Source organism: Syngnathus leptorhynchus, chromosome 14, assembly GCF_054491065.1.
Source record: "Syngnathus leptorhynchus isolate UIUO chromosome 14, UIUO_Slep, whole genome shotgun sequence".
Taxonomy (NCBI): Eukaryota; Metazoa; Chordata; class Actinopteri; order Syngnathiformes; family Syngnathidae; genus Syngnathus; species Syngnathus leptorhynchus.
The window spans coordinates 2,480,997-2,504,477 of NC_141208.1; the positions used below are offsets into that span (position 1 = coordinate 2,480,997).

The 23,481-nt window shown below is 42.4% G+C and overlaps 4 protein-coding genes across 6 annotated transcripts; 3 read left to right on the top strand and 1 right to left on the bottom strand.

Annotated features, from left to right (window-relative positions):
* The first annotated feature begins 289 nt into the window (after window positions 1-289).
* LOC147045918 (nuclear receptor ROR-beta-like) lies at window positions 290-10,625 on the top strand. Its single transcript, XM_085929274.1, has 10 exons — window positions 290-601; window positions 4,210-4,295; window positions 4,373-4,514; window positions 4,837-5,355; window positions 5,982-6,103; window positions 6,257-6,389; window positions 6,825-6,932; window positions 7,238-7,348; window positions 8,094-8,203; window positions 8,283-10,625. Exons 1-10 carry the CDS (start codon window positions 595-597, stop codon window positions 8,442-8,444), a joined length of 1,500 nt encoding a protein of 499 aa, XP_085785400.1. The 5' UTR covers window positions 290-594; the 3' UTR covers window positions 8,445-10,625.
* Window positions 10,626-11,261: 636 nt separating this feature from the next.
* LOC147045919 (endophilin-A2-like) lies at window positions 11,262-16,581 on the top strand. 2 transcript variants are annotated; one of them, XM_085929275.1, is made up of 9 exons: window positions 11,262-11,596; window positions 12,809-12,877; window positions 12,957-13,173; window positions 13,250-13,383; window positions 13,481-13,639; window positions 13,804-13,907; window positions 14,029-14,168; window positions 14,253-14,291; window positions 14,783-16,581. In XM_085929275.1, the coding sequence occupies exons 1-9, from the start codon at window positions 11,552-11,554 to the stop codon at window positions 14,968-14,970; spliced, it is 1,095 nt and encodes a 364-aa protein (XP_085785401.1). In that variant the 5' UTR covers window positions 11,262-11,551; the 3' UTR covers window positions 14,971-16,581. The 2 variants fall into 2 exon arrangements, with proteins under 2 accessions (XP_085785401.1, XP_085785402.1); XM_085929276.1 differs by lacking the exon at window positions 14,253-14,291 and having other exon boundaries at window positions 11,265-11,596.
* A 627-nt stretch (window positions 16,582-17,208) lies between these two features.
* Window positions 17,209-21,268, top strand: stap2a (signal transducing adaptor family member 2a). 2 transcript variants are annotated; one of them, XM_085930922.1, is made up of 11 exons: window positions 17,209-17,351; window positions 17,917-17,988; window positions 18,059-18,178; window positions 18,382-18,438; window positions 18,524-18,675; window positions 18,929-19,060; window positions 19,128-19,197; window positions 19,276-19,378; window positions 19,458-19,553; window positions 19,614-19,751; window positions 20,071-21,268. In XM_085930922.1, exons 1-11 carry the CDS (start codon window positions 17,244-17,246, stop codon window positions 20,124-20,126), a joined length of 1,104 nt encoding a protein of 367 aa, XP_085787048.1. In that variant the 5' UTR covers window positions 17,209-17,243; the 3' UTR covers window positions 20,127-21,268. The 2 variants fall into 2 exon arrangements, with proteins under 2 accessions (XP_085787048.1, XP_085787049.1); XM_085930923.1 differs by having other exon boundaries at window positions 17,224-17,351; window positions 19,623-19,751.
* A 340-nt stretch (window positions 21,269-21,608) lies between these two features.
* LOC147045921 (uncharacterized) lies at window positions 21,609-23,407 on the bottom strand. Its single transcript, XM_085930921.1, has 2 exons — window positions 22,990-23,407; window positions 21,609-22,847 (listed from the first exon to the last, which is right to left on the bottom strand). The coding sequence occupies exons 1-2, from the start codon at window positions 23,117-23,119 to the stop codon at window positions 21,793-21,795; spliced, it is 1,185 nt and encodes a 394-aa protein (XP_085787047.1). The 5' UTR covers window positions 23,120-23,407; the 3' UTR covers window positions 21,609-21,792.
* Between the last annotated feature and the right edge of the window lie 74 nt (window positions 23,408-23,481).

Consider the following 23,481-nt stretch of genomic DNA (forward strand, 5'->3'; position numbering starts at 1 on the left):
GGTAAAAACGTAAATGGTAGAACTCAGGATTATAAATAATCGGGGGGAAAAAAAGTCAGAATTACAAATGCCTCACACCCAAAACCATAATTAACTTCGCGGTAAATGAAATAACAGTAGAGCGCACTTATCTAATGATGTTTTAGCTTTGACGCGACAGTGCGCCTTGCGCGCGCCCTGCGCGCGCCCCCACGGCAACAACCACTACTGCCACCTTAAGCTCGTCCCCGCTCCCGCGCGCCCCCGCCGTTGCTGCTCGAGGAGCTTGTGGTGGTGAGATCATGTGAGAGAGTCCACGCTTGGAGAAAGTCGGTTAGCAGGGTAGACTGTGTGGACCACCGTGAGGACTATTCTCGTCAAACACCGCAAGGGCGTTTAGGATGCAATCTAAAACTCTTTTATTTCGCTCGGACTTCACCGAGCGATAGAAGACACTTGAGGTGTTTTTTTTTTTCTTCATTTAAAAAAAAAAAAAAAAAATTACAATTATATTCCTCTCCTCGTTCCGACATTATTATTTCCACGGTCACCTGCAGCGCAGCCAAATGTAGCCGAGCTTCCTTCTCCAGCACCGGTTAAGAAGAAGACATCAAAATGAGAGGTAATTGAAATTCAAGTGAAAGCGTATATGTTTGCAGTCAACTTAGCGGCTGCGTTTTAACCGTGAGGAAAGCGCACATGTGCGCGCACAGACCCTCGGAGTGCGCCTGTTTTGCTACTAAGTGCGCATTAATGACTGGATTACGTCTGAGGACCGCAGTGCTGTCCTATGATTACTTTTAGAAATGTACTTGCGGTGTGGAGGGTTGAACACTTTCCAATAAATGAATCAAAACCATTTTTTTTAAATATGCTAATTAGTTGACTATTTGCATACGTGTAATTCCTGATTGACTATAATGAAGTTAAAGATGGATTCATTGTAATGTATATGACATCTATGACTCGGGAGACCATCTGTGCATTTTTGGGTTTGGGATCCATGTTTGTGTTATGCAATAGCAAGAGGGGAGGGGCGTGAGATGAGATTGTTGTTAACCAAAACTATCATTATGTAATGGAGATGTTTGTTGTTCTCTACTTTCATTCTGTTCATCCCAAAATGGAATATTGATTTTTTTAAGGTTCCTTATTTAACTCATTTAACAAATGTTATATGTTCGGAGCGACATAAACACCACGTAGATGAAAACGAAATGTTGTTGTTTTTTTCTATAAAATGGAATTAAATGTTGAGTAATTTCATATTTAGTATTTGATTCGGTTGATTGTGGTGATGATTGTGGCATAGCTGTGCCAGCATGGCCGGCCTTGTGACTGTACAGAGGGCGAGGGAGCTGGCTGTTCCACTGACCTAGTTATGTCACCCAACGTTACACAGCATGCGCAGCAGAGGGAGGGGGAGCAGCTGAGGGAAGCGCCCAAGCAGGCAGGCCATGTGCAAAAAAGCACACTGACACTTGCCCTAGCACTTCAACTTGGCTCGCCACAGCGGAATGAACTTGAACTTGACCCGGAGCAGACCTCAACAGCGCAGCATATGATTAACATCTGCCCCGTTCCATCCGTCTATAACAACCACGGAATGTTTCGAATAGTTTACAGTACTTTATTTAGTAATCCTACTTCCCCCCCCCAAATGAAAATGTAAGATCATTAAAATAAAATTCTGATATCATAAACGTAGTGATGATTATCCGATGGAACTTATTCCCCAGCTAAAACTTTACGAGGTGTGTTTTTGTGCATTTTTTCCAAATACCCTAAAAAGCCACAAGATGCCAGCAAAGCCCAACTTAAATAGGAATCGGTATCAAGAAAGTATGTTGGAGAGAGATGTGCAGGGCTCGGTCCCCTCCACAAATAGCACGGTATTACTGTATACTGTACGATAGTTATTTTGGAGCGGGCAAGAAGCTGATGATGGGATGTTTCCCTTTTTGGTAAACCAACTCGAGACTTAATTAGAACACGAAAATGTTGCCCCCAATAGAAAAAAAAACAACAACTTGTACTGTACTATGCAAGATGGCTTGATGTCATATAAGTGACGATTGTTGCAATATGACTGCATGTGCTGAGACATGATGCAATGAAAGCCCATGCTGTCTTCCCTCCCAATTAGTAGTGAGGAAGTCACAACAAGGCATCTTCGCTCTCAATACGAATGGATAGTGGAAACAGGCAGAGGATTACAACACATTGGGATGATTAACATTCAATTTGAAATGAGCTCATTAAAAAAAAAAAAAAATTGCAAGTACTGCCAAAGGGTGCGCTGGTGATATCGTGGCACGTGAAATAGAACAACTTGTACTTGTCTCAAAACTGGCTTTGCAAGTACTGACATGAGTTAACATATGGATGGTGAGGGTCAGAGGTCATTTTTCACTCTGAGACACGTCGCTGACACACTGACACAGTACCTGTTTCACACATTGGCACACGGCGACTTGTTACGCAATCACTGGCACTTTGTCCCACATTCCTTTACAAAGTGATGGAAAAATTCTCTTACGCTTTACTCGGTCGGGGATTTGATTTTTTTTTTTTTTTTTTTTTATCGTGCCGTTTAGCTGCTGTCCAAGCTCACGTTGAAGTATATACTGCAATACCATCTTTGGTCAAGAGATTAGAGACACAGGCATGTGGCTGTATGGACATCTGTACTGTATTTTGGCATTGGATAAGAATAGAAGCGGCTATACCAAAGTTCAATCGTCAAAGCAAATAGTTGGCGTTCCGGTTGCTACTTTATTTATACTGTACTCACATATTGGCTGGATGCTATTCAATGTGTCACTCATGAAACTTGATCTTGACGTTTCTGATGTGTTTCAGGACGTAACTGGTAATTGCGGTTTTTCCACCGTCATTCTTATCGGTGTCGAATTTGACTGTTATGCAACAGTATTTTTCTGATGCAAGCTCTTGGCCTTAAAGAGAGATTTTCTTTGTTGAGCTCCACCTTAAAAATGGTCTGTGGAGCACTGAGATGTGCTAGCCCCCTCCTCCTCCTCCTCCCTTTGCAATGGGAAAGTGTGTCAGTGGGACAAAATGTCCACATGGGCTGACAGGCTACGACGGCCAAACGATGGTCGGATCAGCCAATAGCGAGCGGCCCGCCGTCACCCACCAGCCAATAAGACAAAGAGAATCCGGCGAGGGTGGGTCGTGGATGTGTTGCTAGAGTGAGCCGGCTGAATGAGTGTTGCGAGGAATGCTCACAGACGGGAGTTATATAATCGAGAGATGGGGGCGGGAGGAGGCCGGGTGTTTTTTTTTCCATTGCGTGCCTGCAGCTGCCCCGATCACTTTGGAGTACAGTATTTTAGCGTACATGTATACGTGGTGGAAGACTGTCTTGAAAAGTCCAAGAATTGCTTTAGGATACATTCATCAATAAATGTGCATCAATCAAAACTTTCCAATCGTGAGATTTTGGGGGAAAAACAGAGCGAGCCAAATCATTTCTGATATTGTTTTTCCTCTGAGCAGACAGAAAGACTCTTTTGTTCATGTCAGTGTGCAACCCTCGTGTGATCCCCTTATCTGTTTGTGCAATCTGTTTCTTCACGGGGGCCTCGTGGAGGGTGCAGACAAACAGAGCTGAAGGGAACTTGGCTTTAGTCGTTCTGTGTGCAAACTGGAGGCTTTACGCTTCCTTTTTTTGATGACTCGTCTTCTTTTTATAATACAAATGTATTCAAAGTTGCGGGTTTGTGTTTTATTTTAACGCTAGGTGAAAAACACGACAGTTTGGATATGTTGTAGGTGATGGCCAGTTCATTTAGAGAAGTGAGAATTACTGATGCCCAAGTGCGACAAGATAAAGCCACAGTTCGCCCGTTTCTAGGTCAACCGAAGATACAATGGATTTTATTTTGCTCAAGATTTATAAGTGACGAGAACAAGACAGAATGATCTGAGCCCAAAGCCAGGCAAAGTTCACCATCATAAAACAATAGAAAAGCTGCTTATCTGAGAATATAAAACGCTTTTTGTTTCAAGCCAAACTCAAATGTGGAAGGCATGCTAACAAAAGCCAGGTGCTAGCGTGTTTGGCTAATTGTGCCAAGTATTTTAGTATTGGCAGCACTCTTGAAATAAATAAACGGCCTGTTGTTTCCGTTCCATTGTCGAGTCCGTTTTCGGAAATGTAAGACGGTTTTGTTCTGACCTTCTCCCTTTTTGGTTCTGGTCCTGCAGCTCAAATCGAGGTCATCCCCTGTAAAATCTGCGGGGACAAGTCCTCGGGGATCCACTACGGGGTCATCACCTGTGAAGGCTGCAAGGTAAGAAGATGAGTCAATGTACTGGTTGTATCTGAAATGCACATGTGTCAACTGGGTTTGTTTTTGTGTCTTTGAAGGGTTTCTTCCGTCGCAGCCAGCAAAACAACGCCATGTACTCTTGCTCGCGCCAGAGGAACTGTTTGATCGATCGAACGAACCGCAACCGCTGCCAACACTGTCGCCTACAAAAGTGTCTGGCTTTGGGCATGAGTCGAGATGGTAAACGCAACTTTCCATTTTTTTCCGTTTATTAAAACAGGAGTTGGTTTCACCCAAAAAAAAACATACGTTTCTGAGCAAAAAGCAGAGAAAATAAGCAAAATAAATCGGAAAAGACTGAGAGATTGTTTTGAATGGCAGAATTTATTCACACATACACAACTATGGCTTTTTTTTTCATCACTCACTTTCTAAACTGCATCTTTTTTTTTTTCCTCCCGGTTGTGACACATCGTAACACGCTCTGTACTACTCTAGTATGAAGTGCCATTTTGCTCTCTCAAGTGACCATCTCAATCTAAAAATAATTTTCTCTCAACAGCGGTGAAGTTTGGTCGCATGTCCAAAAAGCAGCGTGACAGCCTTTACGCTGAGGTGCAGAAGCATCAGAAATCCCAGGAGTGTGTAGGCTCCGGAGATGGGGTCTCCACTAAGATCTCCTTACCCCGGGAGGACGGCGCATGTGGAGGTAGCGGAGACGACGGCGAGGGAGGTTTGAGCCGTTCCTACAGTACGGGTGGCTCCAGCTCCACCCTCAGCGACCTGGATGACATCGCAGCACTCCCCGACCTCTTTGACCTACCGCTGACCCCCGAGGAGGCCAGCGAGTACTGCAGCCTGGAGCTACTGGGCGGGAATGGAGGAACCAGCACTGGAAACACCTCCAACTCATCGTCCGCTTCTTCCTCGTCATCATCGCTGTCCAATCAGAATTCGCCGCAGCAGACGATGGATGGCTCGGACAGCAACGGCATTCGGCTGATGCACACGCATTCGCTGCTCGGAGACACGCACGCACTGCTGGACCAGTTGCCTGATGACTGCTCGGTAACAGACCTGGGTGAGTTGTGACAAACTTGATCCTCATCCTACATCAATCTGCTGAAGATGTTTTTTATGTGCTGACCTAAATAGCTTACCTATGTGCAGGGGACATTGTAACTAAAGTAGTTTGAAGTATATTGTGGTTTAAATTGTTGGTTTGATGCCAAGTCAATGTAGTCCAAGCCAAGAAAGAGTCCAATGGAATTTATTGCAAATGTATACTATGCCCAGAGTACACAGTGTACTTATTGGATACGTTTCAAAGATAATAATGCTCAGTTTGAGTTGTTACTGTCAGAGAGGCATTTCATTTTGTATTTATTTTATTCACCCTTTTATCCCACCAGCTTAATCCTTTTTTTTTTTTTTTTTTACAAAAGTCATATTGAAAACATTTACGATAAAAAAACATAAGGTACACTAAACTACCCATCTGTCTCTTGAGAGAAAATAAATAAATAAATACATGAATAAATAAATGACTGAAGGACTGGGATACTAGATAAAGCAGATTATAATCATTAACAAGTGATGCAAGGTCGCACTAAGATCTTTAGACAGGGCAACAAAATCATGATGCCGAGTTCATAGAAGATGAACCTTGAAGTAATGTTCTATGCTTTTTATGGATTTGTCTTCCAGAGCGAATCACTCAATGTATCGTGAAATCTCACATGGATACGTGTCAGTACAGCGCTGAAGACATGAAGAGATTTACCTGGGTACAATACACACTCGAGGAAACGCTTGCTTTTCAGAACAAGGTAGATATGATCTCATGTGCTTTTGCTTATGTCATGTGAGATTACAATAACAACTCAGTGGTTAAAGTGGTGTTCCATTTAAAAAAAACAAAAACATTTGTGTGATGAAATCACTCTAATGTGCTTTTTTTTTTTTTTTCCCTTGTTTATCAGTCAGCTGAGTGGATGTGGCAGCAGTGTGCACACCACATCACAAATGCCATCCAGTATGTGGTGGAGTTTGCCAAACGCATTGCTGGATTTATGGACCTTTGCCAGAATGACCAGATTATTTTGCTGAAAGCAGGTCAGTGTACAATCCACAATGGGTATTTTTAGAACTTGTAGGTCACAAGACTTGTGTCCAAGTAAACACCAATTTAAAAACTTGCTAACTTGAGTTCCTTCTTGTTCTTTGTCTCCAACCTTCTCTTTCTTCATTTGCCCCATTTTTTTGACAATGGGGAGAAAAATTTGGGGGAAATTTGTAACATTCTTTCATATATATATATATATTATAATATATGAAAAAAAAACCATGTATTTGACAATGATTTTACTTTCTGTAAATTGAACTTTTTAAAACATACATTGTTTAAATGGTTCCAATTGTCACATATATGGTGTTGATTCATCTGAATCAAAATTGACATTTGTGTTGGTGTTGGAGCATTTTCGGACCCTTCCGTCTCCCTCCCTCGGGCTTTTCTCCATATCTTTGCCGCTATGGCTAACCTTTCAGGATGCCTGGAGGTCCTGCTGATTCGTATGTGCCGGGCTTTTAATGTCAACAACAGCACCATTTTCTTCAATGGAAAATTTGCCTCGCCTCAGTTCTTCAAAGCACTTGGTGAGCATTTTTAGATCAACACATCCGCTGTACCCTATGCTTGTAATAAGTCATTTCAAGAAGTTAGCTAACCAATAGTAAATCTAAATGTTATCAAAATGTGAGCGTGTGTAGAACTCGGGGATGATCCCAAGTAACTCAACACTGCCTCTTGTGGTGAAACGTGGTATGACTCGGATTGCCAACGGAAAAAAAATAGAATGGGCCGGACGTCATTGTTAGAAAAAGAAGTAGATGCCTCCTTCAAAACTTAAATTAGCTGTCTGACACATGATTGAGTAACGCAATGACTTTTGTTTCTTCAGGTTGTGATGACCTGGTGAGTGCAGTATTTGATTTGGGAAAAGGACTTTGTCGCCTCCAGCTGTCTGACGAAGAGATGGCTTTGTTTAGTGCGGCTGTTCTTCTCTCCCCTGGTGACTATTTCTCTTCTTTATTAGACGGTGTGCCATTAATATTAAATATATCAGCAGCTCGTTGCCGTGACCTATCAATTTATGGGTTTTGTGCTTATTCTGAAACACCCTAACGTGCAATAAATGTTGTCGAAGTCATGTCGGAATAGGTTCATCTTGACTCAGAGTCAAGTTTACCTGCCTGGGCTGTTAGTTTGGATGTGGGAGTATTACATTTTGAGATGTAAGATCAAATCATATTTCCTTGTCGAAGTGAACGAAATGTATAATATTTTCCATTTTGCCTAAAATTGGCCGATTGACTTCTTGTATCTCAAGTCACCACTGTATAGGGGTTGTCAACGGGTGGTCCGCGGCCCGCTAGTGGTGCGCGGCAATATTGCAGGTGGCCCGCAAAATTGGAAATGGAAAATAATTGTAATGTTTTTAAAAATAAAAATGATTTATTATTTAGACTTGATTTCATTTTCAGCTAATTTTGTGAATCATTTATCCGTCCAAATGATGTCAAATGTAGCTTTCCTAAAATAGACATACAGATCCAAATAAGGTCAAGACAATTACTAGAAACATTTTAAAAAGGGAGTCGATAACTTTTTGGGCTATTCACAGTACGTCTTTGTCCCTGTCCCCCGGGATTATTGTATTCAATAAACAGACTTGCTGACTGAGTAAAAACTTACTCAGCGAAAAAAAGGACATCATGAAACTTTCACTTAATATGCCAATATTGTGATTTTGCCAGATCGGCCCTGGCTGATGGATGGCCAAAAGGTTCAGAAGCTTCAAGAACAAGTTTACTTGGCTCTGCACCACAGTCTTCTTAAAAGTGCTTCTGAGGAGAAACTGGACAAGGTAAAAAAAAAAAAAAACGAGGCGGCAAATGTTTACGTCAAGAGAAAAATGCTCATCGAATCTTTTTCATTCTCAACAGATGCTGTCCAAACTACCCATCATGAAGTCTATTTGTAACCTCCACATTGACAAACTGGAGTTTTTCCGTTTGGTCCACCCAGAGACCGCATACAGTTTCCCCCCGCTGTACCGGGAAGTGTTCGGAACGGACATGTCCTTGCCCGACTCCACCAACAGCTAGACAGACTGACACAAAGACCGACTTGACTGACAAAGAGATGGGAGGCCATGTCTTTTCGAGGAAAGGAAAAGGAGAGACAGAGGAGGAGAAATATGTTGATGTTCAACAACCAGCAGTTAGAAGACAATCCAGGACTTTTAATACTCCGCGATTCCAAAGTAGCCCTCCGCTTTTTTGTCCGAGCAGGCACAGCACCTTACACTACAGACCGCGCACCCTCATGCTCCTCTGCGTTTTGTAGCAGCACCAACAAGCAGATCCACGAGGCATGGTCTGAAAACTTGCGCAACTTGTCGGATCCGTTGCGGGTCGCCCCAACCTGTCTTGAATGTACCTCATCGACAAGCACCAGCGCACAAGTAACCACTCAACGGTGAATGTATAACCCTGTCACACTTGGTTTTATTTTATCCACCCACTTCTCAATGATAGGCCCATTGAGAACTCCAAATTGCCCGTAAGCGTGAGTGCGGATGGTTGTTGGTCTCTGCGTGCCCTACGATTGGCTGGCAACCGGTTCAGGGTCTCCCCCCCCCCCCCCCCCCGCTTACTGCCCGATAACGGCTGGGATAAGCTCCAGCACGCCCGCGACCCCCGAGGGGTCAAGCGGTACAGAAAATGGATGCTATGTGTGCTTATTCATACAAAACCACCATGTACTGATACTTAGGGACCAAGTTCACAAGTCATTTTGTAAAAAAAAAAAAAAAGAAAAAAAATCGAAAAATAGACAACACATAACTTCACCACCTCCTTGAGCCGCTTCTCTCACAACATTTCGCCTGTGTTCGGTGCTGCCTTGAGTCGGCTCTTGAGAAACCTCAGTCCCACGCATCCCCCTTTCCCTTGTAAATGCCACTTGGAGACAGGGCAAGATAAAATGATCTTTAATTTATATACACATTTATATACAAAATATTTTAAATAAGAATGTAAATATGCGAGACGGGAGAGTGTTAAGAGCGTGTGAGATTCGTTCAGAACGAAAGGGAGAGGAAAAAGTGAGACGTACACAAAGGAAGCTGAGATTTGGACTCTGGACTATTTTCCTCTCTATATAGTACTCTCAGGTTTTTATGACAAGCCCTCCCTCACTTTATCCCCCCCCCCTTCTCCTCCTCCATGACAGCAAACCCACCAAACGGGTGAACAGACACTTGTTGTATAGATGCAAACAAACAGTGATGGAGAGGAAACAAATTGCCTCTGATGCGGACGAGGAGAAGGACAAACAGGACTCTAAAGGAAACGATCAAGCAAGGCAAACTTTATGAACTTTAGAAGAGGAGATGCGAAGGTCTTTCTAACCAGCAGTCAGGTGTAGTCTATTTCAATCACTCATGTAGTCGCACTTGTTCAGGTGGTCCACATTTTTGTATCATAACCCCACCTTGCTGGTTGGAGCATGTGTATTATTTGTAATATTGCAGTTCCTCTTCTCCCGTTGTTTGAATAAAAAAAAAAAAAAGCACTTACAGTCCCCGGTTTCTTACTGGACATATGTCTAATGCCAGACAGAGTTATCAGCTGCCCCCCTGAGTTGGGCCTCAAAGCCAGTAAGACTTTTTTGTTGATCTTTTTGTTTCTCTGGTCCCCTCAAAAAAAAAAAAAGTCAATTAGTGGAGGGTGTTTTAGCATTGAGGTGAACATGTCTTACTCGGGGGTGCTGTGAAATTCTTTTGCCACTCAGGGAGCTAGCTGTGATCTCTTGTCACTTTTCTGAGCAGCCTTGTACTCCTCACGCCTTTGCACCCCACAACCATCGTCACTGTGGACCTCAGTTCTATTTTTGTGAATGTTGCTCACAAATTTCCCGTTTGTCCTAATATTACAATTTTAAAGTAATGAGCATTTGCAAACAAATGTGTTTCAAGAGAAATTTCATTTTGTAATTTAATGTTTTGTTTTTTCCTTTTGCTGTGACGTTCACTTATTTGTCTTTTGTCCACTTTCTTTACTTGTTTTCACTTTGGGCCTTCAAAGTCAGTAATCTACTTTTTTAATTGGCAAATGATTTGGAACATTCAATAAAGACAATTATCTCCCTTTTGTTTCCGTGTAAGAAAAACATGTACAAGACGTTATAAACTAAGTGAGTCGCACAGCTCAATATATATTGTTGTCCGTTGGGATACATTATACGTGGTTTTAAGAATGTAATAAATGGTTTCTTCTGTAGAATTGTTTGTCAAGTCATTGTGATTTCCAACCATTGACCTATGAGAGATTATCAAATGAACCATGCAAATAATCCCATTTTACTTCATTTGTCCTAAAATTAAAGCAAAACAATGAAATGTGCCTCCAAAAGAATAAGGTAAAAATAAATTAAGGTATAGTCATTGTCTTAAGGTATTTGTACGTTTTTTTACAGAAATCAAACGTTATGTCAATGCGCCCTCTAGTGGACAGAATGAACAACAAGTTACATTTATTTAAAAATCGCAGATCATTTGTTTTTGGGGTTTACACTTTTCAAGAATGATACCCATGACCCGGCGGACCCCCTTAAGGGCCAGATATGACCCGCGGACGGTACATTTGATACATTGTACAAAGTAAATTTGTAAAACAAGTGAGATGTCATTTCTGTATATTGTTTACTACTGGCGACATTTTTGGTTGGTGACTTGCTGTGAGACTTTTCTACAGTATTATAGTTTCTATCAAAAAGTAAGAGATAGTTGGCTTTCGGGAGTCATTTTAAACTTAAAATTGACTTGATTACGTGTTAATTTCATTTGAATGCGCAACAGGTTTAATGTCACAACTTGATTGCGCTTGTTTGGACATAATTATTGTCCGACCGAATTTTATACTGTTCAAATCAAAAATAATGATGAGATGATTGAAATACTAACTTGAGAAGGCGTCAGTAGTTGACCCACTTTGACGATCCTGGAGCCTCCCACAACAAGTCGGAGCCAGGAAGCTGCGGTCGGCAAGGAGTTTTTTTTTTTCCACATCACGCGTCCAAATTTTGAAGACGTGCTACTCGCTTGCTCACTGCTTGCAGTTTGGAACGTTCGCGGCAGCCTTTTGCGTTCGTCACTTATTATTTCTAAAATTCGGTGTTGAGGTCCAGTGGACCAAGGAGAGACTGCACGATGTCCGTTGCTGGGATTAAGAAACAGTTTTACAAAGCAAGCCAGGTAAGAGCGTGATGATTGTTGTTTTTTTTCCCAACTTTAATTAGCTGCTAGCTAGCTTGGTGGCAACTTTTTTTTTTTTTTTTTTTTTTAAATGGCAAATCAACGTTAGCCTCATGTTAGCAAGTTGAAGAAATTAAGCCAAAGATGTGATTAATCTAGTTAAAGTCACAGATAGCATGCAGACGAATTTGGTGATAGCGTCAAAAGTTCAATCAACAAGCAGACACGAATCAAGAGAATGGTTTTCTTTCTGTTGTGTTTTTAACTTCCTGGTGCTTATGTGCAATTATCTTACTATTGTGACTTCCATGTTTTTTTATGATTATTATTTATTAATTTTTATATTTTGGGAAACAAGGAAAAACACAAATGTAGCCTTGACATAGATGACAGAGACGCTACACGGGCCTAATGAATTTCTTTTATTTCTTTTGTAAGCCTATTAAAATTTCAGATTGTGAGAGTAAATTCAAATGGTTTTAGGCAATTATGCTATTGGTTAACTTTATGTGAAATGATTTTGCTGAAACTAGAACATGTCAAGTATAAAATTGTAAACGTATGCATACGCTGAAGATATTTAAAGGGGTGTCATTGTCATATCATCATAAATCAAGATCAATTCTATTAGATTTGTGGTGGAAAGAAACACGCTTAATCTGAGGACACATGCTAAAGAGATTTAGCAGAATACTTGACCATCTGGCCAGCATTTATCTAAAGTGCCCTTGTGATAATTGGTATTGAGCATTTAGGAGGGGGGGAAAAAAGCTTCATGTGAAAGATCACAATCTTTTTCTGCCTGTAAAAAAAACACTTCAGTGTGTAACATAACTTCTAAACTCATCGCGACCGAGTCAAAAGATGTTGAGATATTTCACCAAATTCTAGATGAGTCAAAAATCTTTAACTCTGAATGAGCTGCCTTTCTCTTTCCCCATAAGCCAAATGAAGCGCAACAAAAACAAAACATAACTGGCAAAACCGGTCTGCTTTGAACTCGCTTGTTTTGCAAGTCACCAACATGTGATTGGTGAGCACCCTCAACCTGGTGGGAGTGTCCATCCTTCATGCTAGCAACTGGAATCTTAGTTATGTCAATAACCCGCCCGTACCAGTTTCACAGTCCAGTGGGCAAAGATGACAGAGGGAAAAAAAAAACAGCGTAGGGCCCAAATGATCAGGGATGTCCCCGTGTTCTTGTATTCTCAGATGGTGAGTGAGAAGGTCGGCGGTGCAGAGGGAACCAAGCTAGATGAAGACTTCAAGGACCTTGAAAGGGTATCACATGAATTTCAAGATCAGCAAAATAAAAAAAACACGTGTATGTTTTAACTAGCGATCACTCTCTCACCTTCAGAGAGCAGATGTTACCACCAAAGCGGTGGTTGATGTCATCAACAAAACAACAGAATACCTCCAGCCCAACCCAGCCCACAGAACCAAACTGGCCATGCTCAACACCGTGTCCAAATTCCGCGGGCAGCTCAACAGTCCTGGATACCCGCAGTCCGAAGCCCTGCTAGGAGAGAGCATGATGAAATATGGAGCAGACATTGGCCACAACAACAACTTTGGTAGAGAAGATAAGAATGGCATTCAAATTGGAATAGACGCTTTCACAAAGCTGCATTTGTCCCTCCTTTCCTCCAGGTGCCGCTCTTATGGCTGTTGGAGAATCAATGAAGAAATTGGCCGCGGTCAAAGACAGTCTGGACATAGACGTTAAACAGAATTTTATTGACCCCCTGCAAGGCGTTGTGGAGAAGGACATCAAAGATATTCAGGTGCAAGTATTGGATTGGTGTGACAATTCCACTTTGAAATATCATCTTCTGCTTTTGGAAGTGACAATATCAATTTCAATTTTTTGGACTCCATCAGCACCACCTGAAGAAGATGGAAGGCCGCCGCCTGGACTACGACTATAAAAAGAAACGGCAGGGGAAAATTCCCGATGAGGAGATCAGGCAGTCCTTGGAGAAGTTCAATGAGTCCCGAGACGCGGCTGAGGCTTCCATGTACAATCTGCTGGAGACCGATGTAAGTGGGCCAGTTGACTCAATTATGGTTGTACAAATCTGAAATCAGTTGGAGAGAATATTTTTTTGCTCTTTGACCTCACACCTGCTGGTGATGGAAGCTTGTCCAACCTATATGGAAATTCATTTCTTTTTTTTTTTTTGTGTGTATTTGCTGTTCCGTAGGTGGAGCAAGTGACCCAGCTGGCAGCTTTGGTAGAATCCATGCTGCAGTACCACAGAAACACCACCGAGATTCTGGAGGAACTTTCCGGCGAAATAACGAGAAGGTCCGCTCATTGACAAAGTGCCTCAAATATATTACGTTTGGAATAACTGTCTATAACGCTGTTGAGTTTCTTCAAGGTGTCAGAAGTGTAAATGAGTTCTTATTGGTTCTTTTTCCCACAGGGTTGAAGAAAGTCGCAACCAACCAAGGCGAGAGTACAGACCCAAACCCAGACAGCAGAGCTTCGACTATGGAGACACCGAGCAGTCCAACGGAGGTTACACACCGACTGCAACAAGCCCTCCTCCGGTTTACTCTCCAGGTAGATCTTGCTGGATGAAGCCCTTGGCCCGTTATGATTGTATATGACCATGTCTTTCCCTTTTGCAAAATGATCAATATCCAGGTCCGTCCGTCCAGAGACCGTCCTTCAGGAACAGAGCGAGTGAGTGAGCCAAAAGAGGAGAGAGAGCCTCATTTGTTAAATTGTACACTTGCCAGGCGGAAGTTGACTGCATTCGATCGGTTTTGGCGGAACAAGACGGGGCTTGTCAAATTAGGCTCTGTCATTTATTTCTTTTTTTCTTCCTTATTTCCTTTTTCTCCTCACACCAAAAGCTGTTAAATGCGGCGGATTGTGCTCATCGCAGCAAAACCTCCACTAAGGCACGAAAGAAATATGTTTTATGAAATCAATGAAGGTAAGATCCAAATTTAGCATCACAAATTTCAATCCGGTTCTGATGATTCGACTTCCAGAAATATTTTGACTTCATTTGCTTCCAAGTCAAATTCCCTTAATGGAGGTAGCAATTTCGTGGTATATCAAGCTTCTCTGGTTTCCATTCCAGACCTGATGGAAAGCCTCCGCTGACACATGGCTTCTCATGAAATGGTTTCCTCGTCACTCACTTCCTCTTTGTCGCTCTTCCGCAGCCGAGCCGTGCTGTAAAGCGCTCTACGATTTTGAGCCCGAGAATGAGAACGAACTGGGCTTCCACGAGGGCGACACCATCACCTTGATCAGTTACATCGACGAGAACTGGTACGAGGGGAAGCTCCGCGGCAAGACGGGATACATCCCCACTAACTACGTGGAAATCATCGTTCCAATCTCGCACTGAACGCCACAAGATCAAACGGGGAGGATTATTGGCTCCAGCAATATATTTGGGGGGGAAACCAAACAAGCGGGCCTGTTTTGATGTCCCCTGTGATTTGTTAAAACAAAAAAAGCATTGTTTAAACTTTCAGAAGATTTTCAAGAGGAGGATCAAAGTCAGAAAAGCGATGGTGTAATGTTTGAGTGCACTTACAGCACTCTCGGACCCACAATGCACCTGTGCACTTTTTTTTTCATAACTTTATCACTTGAAGAAAATATTTTCAGAAAGCTTCCGCAGCTCTAATCAGCGCACCCACTTCATATCTTCATGCATGCGTTCCTTGATGTCATTTATTTGCTATGTCACCTTTGCTGGAGTCATCATTTAGTTCTAACCCCGCCCCTCCTCTTTTTTTTCCCCGATCCGATACTGCCACCTAGTGTTGGTCAAGCTGTTGAAAATCATACATTGGAAAAATCTCACCACACCGCCCCCCCCCCCCCCCCCCCCCAAAAAAGAGAAACTAATAATGGATACACAGGTCTGGTGTTTAACTCGTTCACTACCATTGACGGCTATAGACGTTAAAAATTCATCCCTACTGGCAGTGAATGAATTCATTGTTTGATCTGTTACTTCCATATAATATTACTATTCAAATAAATAAATAAATAAATAAAACGGCCCAATCAAGTAGTTTCCTGCAGCACAATGATTGGGAATCATTAGACTAAACTACACTTGATGTACAAAACAAAAGAGCACGACAGATCATCTGTCATGCTTTTTTTTTTTTTTTTTTTTGGTCTAATGCATCCCAACCATGGCCAATATTCAAAATTGGTGAGAAAAGTCATGAAAATCCAGCTCCTTAATTTTCTCAGGCTTCATCGATGCTGCTGGCAGCGTCGCTTATAATGTTTCCTAGGCGCCGAGCCAACTTTGTTTTTGTCAAGATGCTGAACAAGCTAGCATTCTCCTACTTTAACCGTGATCCCGATGCGTATTGGGTCAAATGCTGCACCAGACCTAACGGATCGTGGATTACGCCCTCCCCCCGCTTGTCTTTATTCACCACCTGCCCCCATCCCAATCCCATGGTGCCTTTTGGATCTCTGGTTCACCCCCCCGGAATAATCTTGTCGTAGCTGTGTACGCATTTAAATCTTCCTGCGATATTCCGGGTATTGAAGAGAGTTGACAACGGGGGTCGTGTGTGCAGAGAGGTCACCACAAGGTTCAGGTGTGTGTTTACATGCCTCATTACACTCAATCAAATGAGTTTCATCTTGGAGAATAGTGAAGATAAATAATGTCTCGGAACATAAAACTGGAGTGTTTGTGTGCTGCTTGGTCATGGTTGTCACTACGCCATTCAAATCCAAAAGATGGCACCATTAATAAAGTGTTAAAGGTTTATTTTATGATACTTTGTGTTGAAAGTTTTGCATGCGTTCTTATGATTTGTCTTACATGTATTCATTTGTTAACTGACACGTTGGGAGAAAAGTGGGATTATCCAGGATTATCTTGAGGATATGTGGATTACCTCGGTTTTTTTTTTGTTTTGTTTATTGTATGCATTTTATGTAAAGGGGGTTGCTAATTCAAATAAATGTTGTAATACTGCTACATGTTTCTTGTATCTTGCCGGCCCACAGTCTGAGATTTGCGTGTAATATTATATAATTTGTGTCATTTTTTTTTTCCAGTTCTCAATTATAATCATTTGATAAAATCCTAAATCGATGCCATTTTATCACCTCACAGATGCTGTATAGAAATTACATATTAACCTAAGTGTGTTTGCCTAGAACATAGGCCTAGTAAGAAATCCCCCCCATTCTTTTAATGATATACTCTGGTCAGTTGAAAAGGGAAGTAGCTGCAGATCAGTGATGGTCTCGACCAGGAAGTGTTGGATGCTCTGCACATGATGAAGCACAAAGAAAATGGCGTAGAAAAGGAACAACTTTGGCTTTTGTGAAGCCGGTCCTGAAACTTTTCAATCTATATCTCAAGCCATTGTGCACTCATCTGCTATTTCTCTCACTGGTCTATAGGATAATTGAGATATTTCCCTTCCACCAATCTGCAGAGTGCACAGCCCCCCCTTCCCCATTTGTGTGACCCCCCTCCCCCCCACACACACACAGCATGCATGCTCCAGCAGCCAGCTGTTGGCTTATTGCCACAGCACCATCCATCTCATCGGGAGAAGGCGTGTCCCTTGCCCGGATTGCTCCGTGCGCCCCTTTGTCCTTTCTAGTGTTGCTCAGCCAGCGACACTCATGGCGGCTGCACCCGTCAGGCAGCGCTCCGGAGCGGGTGGGACCCGCTCGCAGCTCCCGTCCTGTTACTACGAAGGTTATCTGGAGAAGCGAGGACCCAAAGAACAGGTACGTCCGTCCGTCCGTCCGTCCGTCCGCTGACGTACTTGCAACTTCCTTATCATGCGAGGATGGGCGAGGCGAGTGGACGTTGATACCTGCGGGTATTTTTTGCTGTTCTTTTTTTTTTTTTTTTATCACTTGGCAGAAATGGCGTTGCTTTGAGAAAACAATCGGCTAATTGTCTTCAGACGGTGGATCCCACATCCGGTGTGCTTTCGACGGAGAATGTTGTAGCCATAGTAACAGTCTGCTCCCCTGTTCAAGTTACATTGAGAATATTGACGCATAACTGGGCAGGATGCGATCTATCCATTTTTTGTTTGTTTGGTGATGACATAAGGGGGGGGGGGGTACCACCACCCACTCAGGGGTCCCCCAGGCTCTCATTAAAATGGTTTTACTGCAGACCTAGGACTCAGGTGCAGGCTAATGCAGTGGTCCGCTGACAGCAGCTGCGACCCACCCACCATTCCTCTTTTTGACAGGAAATTAGATACATTGATGAGAAGAATTAAAAAAAAAAAAAAAACACTAAACAGATGTTGTATTTTTTTCTTGTTCTTTGTTGAAGGCCCCCAGGCGTCTGTGGACATGTCTGTGTGGGAATGCGTTGTATTTCTTCAATAATTCTAAGGACACTCATGTAAGTGATGTGGCAGGTGAAGTTCTCGGAGATGTTTTTATTTTTTTCACGTGTGCCAACTGTATCGCAGTATGTCGAGAAGATGGACCTCAGCGGCTTTGTGTCCCTGAAGGACGACTGTAGCCGGGATCGAAATTTAGAAGCTGCCAGACTCATCCTACGCATGAAGGACGGAGAAACGAGAATAACGGTATGTATGCGTTTAACACGCTGCTCCTTCTGATGTGTGTTGCTTGGCAACACCTCAAGGCAGTATGATACATAGAGATATATAATTAGTCGTTCTTTGCGGTGGATAAAGAATATATGCTTTTATTATTTGATTATCGCTCCCTCATTTTTGTTCAAACATAATTAGAACACCTTAAAAGTGACTCTATATTTTTTTCCCAGACACCCAACCTGGAATCAAGGGAGCTGTGGAAGGGTTTCCTCTACTCTGTGATAGACGTAAACATAATTTTTTTCCACTTGACACCTTTGTACATCTTATCGATACATATCCTTGCATCTTCTGACATCTCTTATATTTTAGTTAAATGTACCATCAAGCCTGACCTTGCTGCCGGGCCAGCTCCAGATGCTGAAGGAAGTCGTGGACAAAGAAAGGTCCAGGCGGAGAAATCGCACGCCCACACGAGCACCTCCTTCGCCTCTCTCGGTCCCTTTAGTGGGAGAGATCCCGCCGTAGGTTTTCCCCAATGCACGTAACCTTGTGTCGGCAGTCGTAGTACTTCTCTTTTAACTCATTCACTGCCATTGACGACTATAGACGTCAAACATTCATTTTAGCTGGAATGTTCAACAGGTCATGAATGTATTCAAAAATAATATTTCCAATAGTTTAATGGGTTGAATATCTTTTTCATAAGTAATTCCTCTCCTGTAATGAGTCCCTGGACAAAAGTCAAAGTACATATTATGGTGTGTGTGTGTGCAGGTGTTTTCGCCCAGTGTCACGAACCGAGGCCGAAGTCCTCTTAGAAAGGCACCCAGATTGTGGCAACATGTTGCTACGTCCCGGAAGAGATGGAAGCTCATTGGCCGTCACCACGCGACAGGACCTCAACGGGTAAAGGACACAAGTGCCAAGAGTGACTTTAAAAATCTCACATTTGCCCCTTTTGTGCTCCATCCAGGTCCGTTTTCAGACATTACCGAGTAACACAGAGGGACCAGGGTGGCTATGTGATTGATGTAGAAAATCCGGTATGTAAGTTCTGCAGTATTTCTTTTTTGATCCAGTACAGTACACGTGTCAAGTACAAAACAATGTTTCCATTGCAGATTCCCTGTGAAACCCTTCATGATGTCATTAATGCCCTTGTGGAGAAGACAGCTGGAACGCTTCAACCTTTTCTCCTCGAAGAACCTTATGAGGAGAACATTAGTGAGTCGAATATTTTTTGGGGGGCTTCCTGGTTTATACTTTCTCCGAGTCGTGTCTTCTAATGTCTTCGTGTCCTCAGCATATGTTTCTGCCAACGACGAGAATGGAGAAATGATTCTCCACACCGCCCCCACCAGCCCCCTGCCAAAGCCTCCCGCGCTGCCCCCGAAGCAAGGTTTGTCTCCGAGCACTTCTCAACGGAAACAGACAATGCAATGATTTAGTAATTTCACAGTCGGTGTAGATCGTTGGCCCAGCAGCCCCCCGCCTCGCTCCCCGGCTCCGGACCGCCGCCTCCTAACATCTTCAGTGCCTGCCTCGCCCACCAACCCCATGAGACGACTCATCCTATCACCTTCCCCTCTTGCACAGTGTAAGAAGTTGTTTTCCGAATTTGGTCATGTGATGTTTCGACTCCCGATCTTTGACTTGACTTCCCCTTTAAAGAAAAGGTCATGACTGAAAGAAGTGAAAGTGATGAGACAGGAATTGGAATTTGATCAAATACATTCTGACTTGACTGGGAAAATGTTCAAGGGACAATTGCCGGTTTGACTTTTCATTTCCGTAACGAAAGGGCACGAACAAGTACGGAGAAAAGAACACCGTAACCGATGAGAAATAAACCGCAGTATCAGTTCAATTCTACGCTGTATTTTTATTTTCACTTGCTTTTTCACTCCTCTTTTCAGCTCTCAACGAGGAGCTCAAAATGAAGCTGGAGAAGAGACGAGCCAGTCAGGAGTAATGAACGTGCCGAGCCCCTTTTTCATCGCAGCTACGTATTCATCCTGTGCCTTGTCGGGCTGCAGGTGGAATCGTCGTCACAGGTGTTGATGTCGGACTTTTTTTCAAGCTCAAGTACACTTGATACTTGAACCGCACAAAGTACTGTTTACGATCTCTGAGCACAACGTTTTTGGCCTCAAGAACTCCAATTAACAATTAGGGAGAGCCAACTGAGTCCGGTGCTGTTTTTCGGAGCAATCTGTTTTCTGCTCAATTACTGGAGCTGCTAAGGGACATTTTTAACAAACAGCATTGATTCAAAAGATGAGTACAACAACCTGTGAGAACAGGAACTTAATTATAATGGCCCATTTACAAATCCCAGTTGTGTTTCCTTTTTCTGTGCTATTGTGCGAATGTGTGTATGCTTGTGTGTGCGTTTGACTTGCTACCAACTGTGACAACTGTGATTATCGATATAGCCATCTGAGCATTTATTTAATATCCTTCAAATCCAGCCTCTGATCCATGTACTACATGCTTTGCTCTGCTAGTAAGACAATTTAGCACACTAGCTAATGTGTCTTATTAGTTCTGATTTTTCCACTACCAGTGCCACTTTTGGCTTACTAATATGCAATTAAACCCAGCTAGGTTTACCACTAAGAACACGTTTGAACATTTATTTGATGTTCTTTGTATTCAGTTTGAGTACTACTACTTTGTAGTACTACGCTCTTTGTTACCTACAAGGACGCTACCGAATGGAATATTGGACTCCTCACTGTGCTGTAAACAAAACTACAGTCGTAGTAAAATTTTTTATTCGAGCTGGAAGTGACCTTTGAGCTTTATTGCAGTATGACACGAGTCGTCGACACACTCTGCCCTGTATCTGCATATCAAAGCAACCTGAAAGTGTTTCTTATGTTTTGGGTAGATGTCAAAGGGCATGAAAGTATTTTGAATGGGAAGAACTTGTCCCTGTTAAACTTGCCCCCCCACCCCCCTTTCAGAAGTTGTTCAAGACGACAGAACAGTGAGGAAAAATATATGACTGATAGATATTTTTTATCTCCCTCCGCCCGTTTTTTGTTGTTGATGTTGTTGTTGAATGTATTGAATCCCCGTGAGAACTTTGTGATTAAATGTTAACATAAATTTGAAGTACTGGTCACTTTTTTAAACACATGAACAATAAGAAGCAATACAAATACTTCATGGGAAATAATACAAAGGCATAAATATATATTTTTTATAAACACTTGGTTGTATTCTAAAATTATAAATAGATAAATGAATAAATAATTCACCTGTTCGGTTTGGTTTAATGGATGCGCTAGTCATCCGATCAATAGGGGGCAGCAGTGCACTCAGCAATGCACTCATTCTTCTCGAGTAAGGAAAAGAAGAAGAAAACTGATTAAATAGCCACGAATGGCCTGCATTCCCTACACTGGACGTCCACTATTTAAGACTGCAACATAGCTTTTAAATATCATTATGTTGGGATAAGTTTGTCCCGCGGTTCGTTAATGCTTCTCGGCCTAGTTAGCTTATTTAGGTCGCTAACAGAGAGAAGCACACAACACGTCGCCAAGCAGAGATCAAGTGCGAGATTGTGTGATTGTCGTGTGAAAATGTGTGCCAGCCCGATTTTATTTCAAAACAAATTTTACAGTTGATCACAAGGTGTCAGTTTCTCCCAGTTTTTTTTTTTTTGTTTTTTGTTTTTTTGAAAGCTTCAACTCACTTTTCTCACCGGAACACTTGTGCATTTGAAGCTGCTGTTTACTAGAGAATCGTTTGACACACAAGGTGCAGGGAAAAGCTTTCTCTCCAGTGTGCGTTCTTTTGTGTGTTTTCAAATTACAATTTTGAGAAAATCGTTGGCCACAAACAGAGCAGGCAAAAGCTTTTTCTCCACTATGTGTCAGTGAGTGCCTTGCTAAAGCAGCCTTCTGACGGAATTTCTTACTACAAATTAAGCAGGCAAAAGGTTTTTCTCCACTGTGTGTTTTCTTGTGTTTACTCAAACTTGAATTTGAAGAAAAGCGTTTCCCGCAATCTGAGCACAAGTATGGTTTCTCTCCCGTGTGTGTTCTCGTGTGACACGTTAAGATTGCCTTTACGGCGAATCTTTTACCGCAAAATGAGCAGACAAAAGGCTTTTCTCCCTTGTGCGTTTTTGTGTGATGTAATAAAAGTGACGATGAAGTGAATCCTTTACCACAAACGGAGCAAATGTAAGGTTTTTCTCCAGTGTGTGTTCTCATGTGACATTTCAAATAAAACTTTGAATGAAATTTTTTTCCACACTGAGAACAGTCAAAGAGTTCAACTTCATCTTCACCTTCATCACTCTCATCATCATCGTCATTGCCGCCCTCCTCGTCATAACAATAATCTTCATCCTTGTCATCATCGCCGTCATCATCATCGTCGTCTGAATCGTCTGATGCGTTATCACTTATCTCGATCACTTCTCGTGATGTTCCCCAGTGATCTGGTTTGTCTTCTGATGTAATGTCTTGAGTTGGAGACTCTGCCACCCTGTTCTCCTCACTCTCACCATTGTCTCCAACTTCACTTTTGAAAATGACAGAGGTCCACAACGACTGGTCTGTATCCTCTTCCTCCTCCATCTTCAACCTGATGTGAACGGGCTCTTCCTCTTCCTCCTTCATTTGAAGAAAACCTGGCCCCTGTTTCCAAGGACAAAGGTATTTTTCACTGACTCCTGCAGGATAAACAAACAAGCATTTAGTTTGGTTGAGTCAAATTTAAGGCTTTGATATATATATGAATGTTTCTACAGTCGTTTCTTGACTTTTTGGGTTCAAAGTTCTGGCGAAACAAATCAAATCAGGCTGCAAACAAACCTGTTGTGAGTCGCATAAGTACAACACGAAGGTCCTTGCAAACAGCATCCGGCCGTTGATGTTGTTGCACGTTCTCCTCTTTTGTTCCACAAAACTCTTGCCCGTAGTCGGGTGTGCTTCTTGCAAACATTTTGTCACACAACAGTCTCAACACATGGCTAACCTAATATGTTGCTAAAAAAATGCGCCTTTATGTTAGCGGCTAGTAAACTAAGTTAAAGGAGAAGCTTCCGCGCGCTTTGAGACGGGCGTATCCTCGTGCTATTAAAAAAACAAAGTTTAAGTAATAATTTGAGGGTACAATCTATGTTTTATCAATTCCGGAAGAATTAGTGTGTGGTTTTCTCCGGGTACGAGTCGACGAATTTTACTTCCGCTTTGAGGCATCCACATCCGGGTCACCTCGTCTTCCAGCCCCTTAAGGTGACAGTGTGTAGTGTTTTGATTTATTATCGGTATTTATGCTAAAAAATTCAATCTTCATTTTGATAT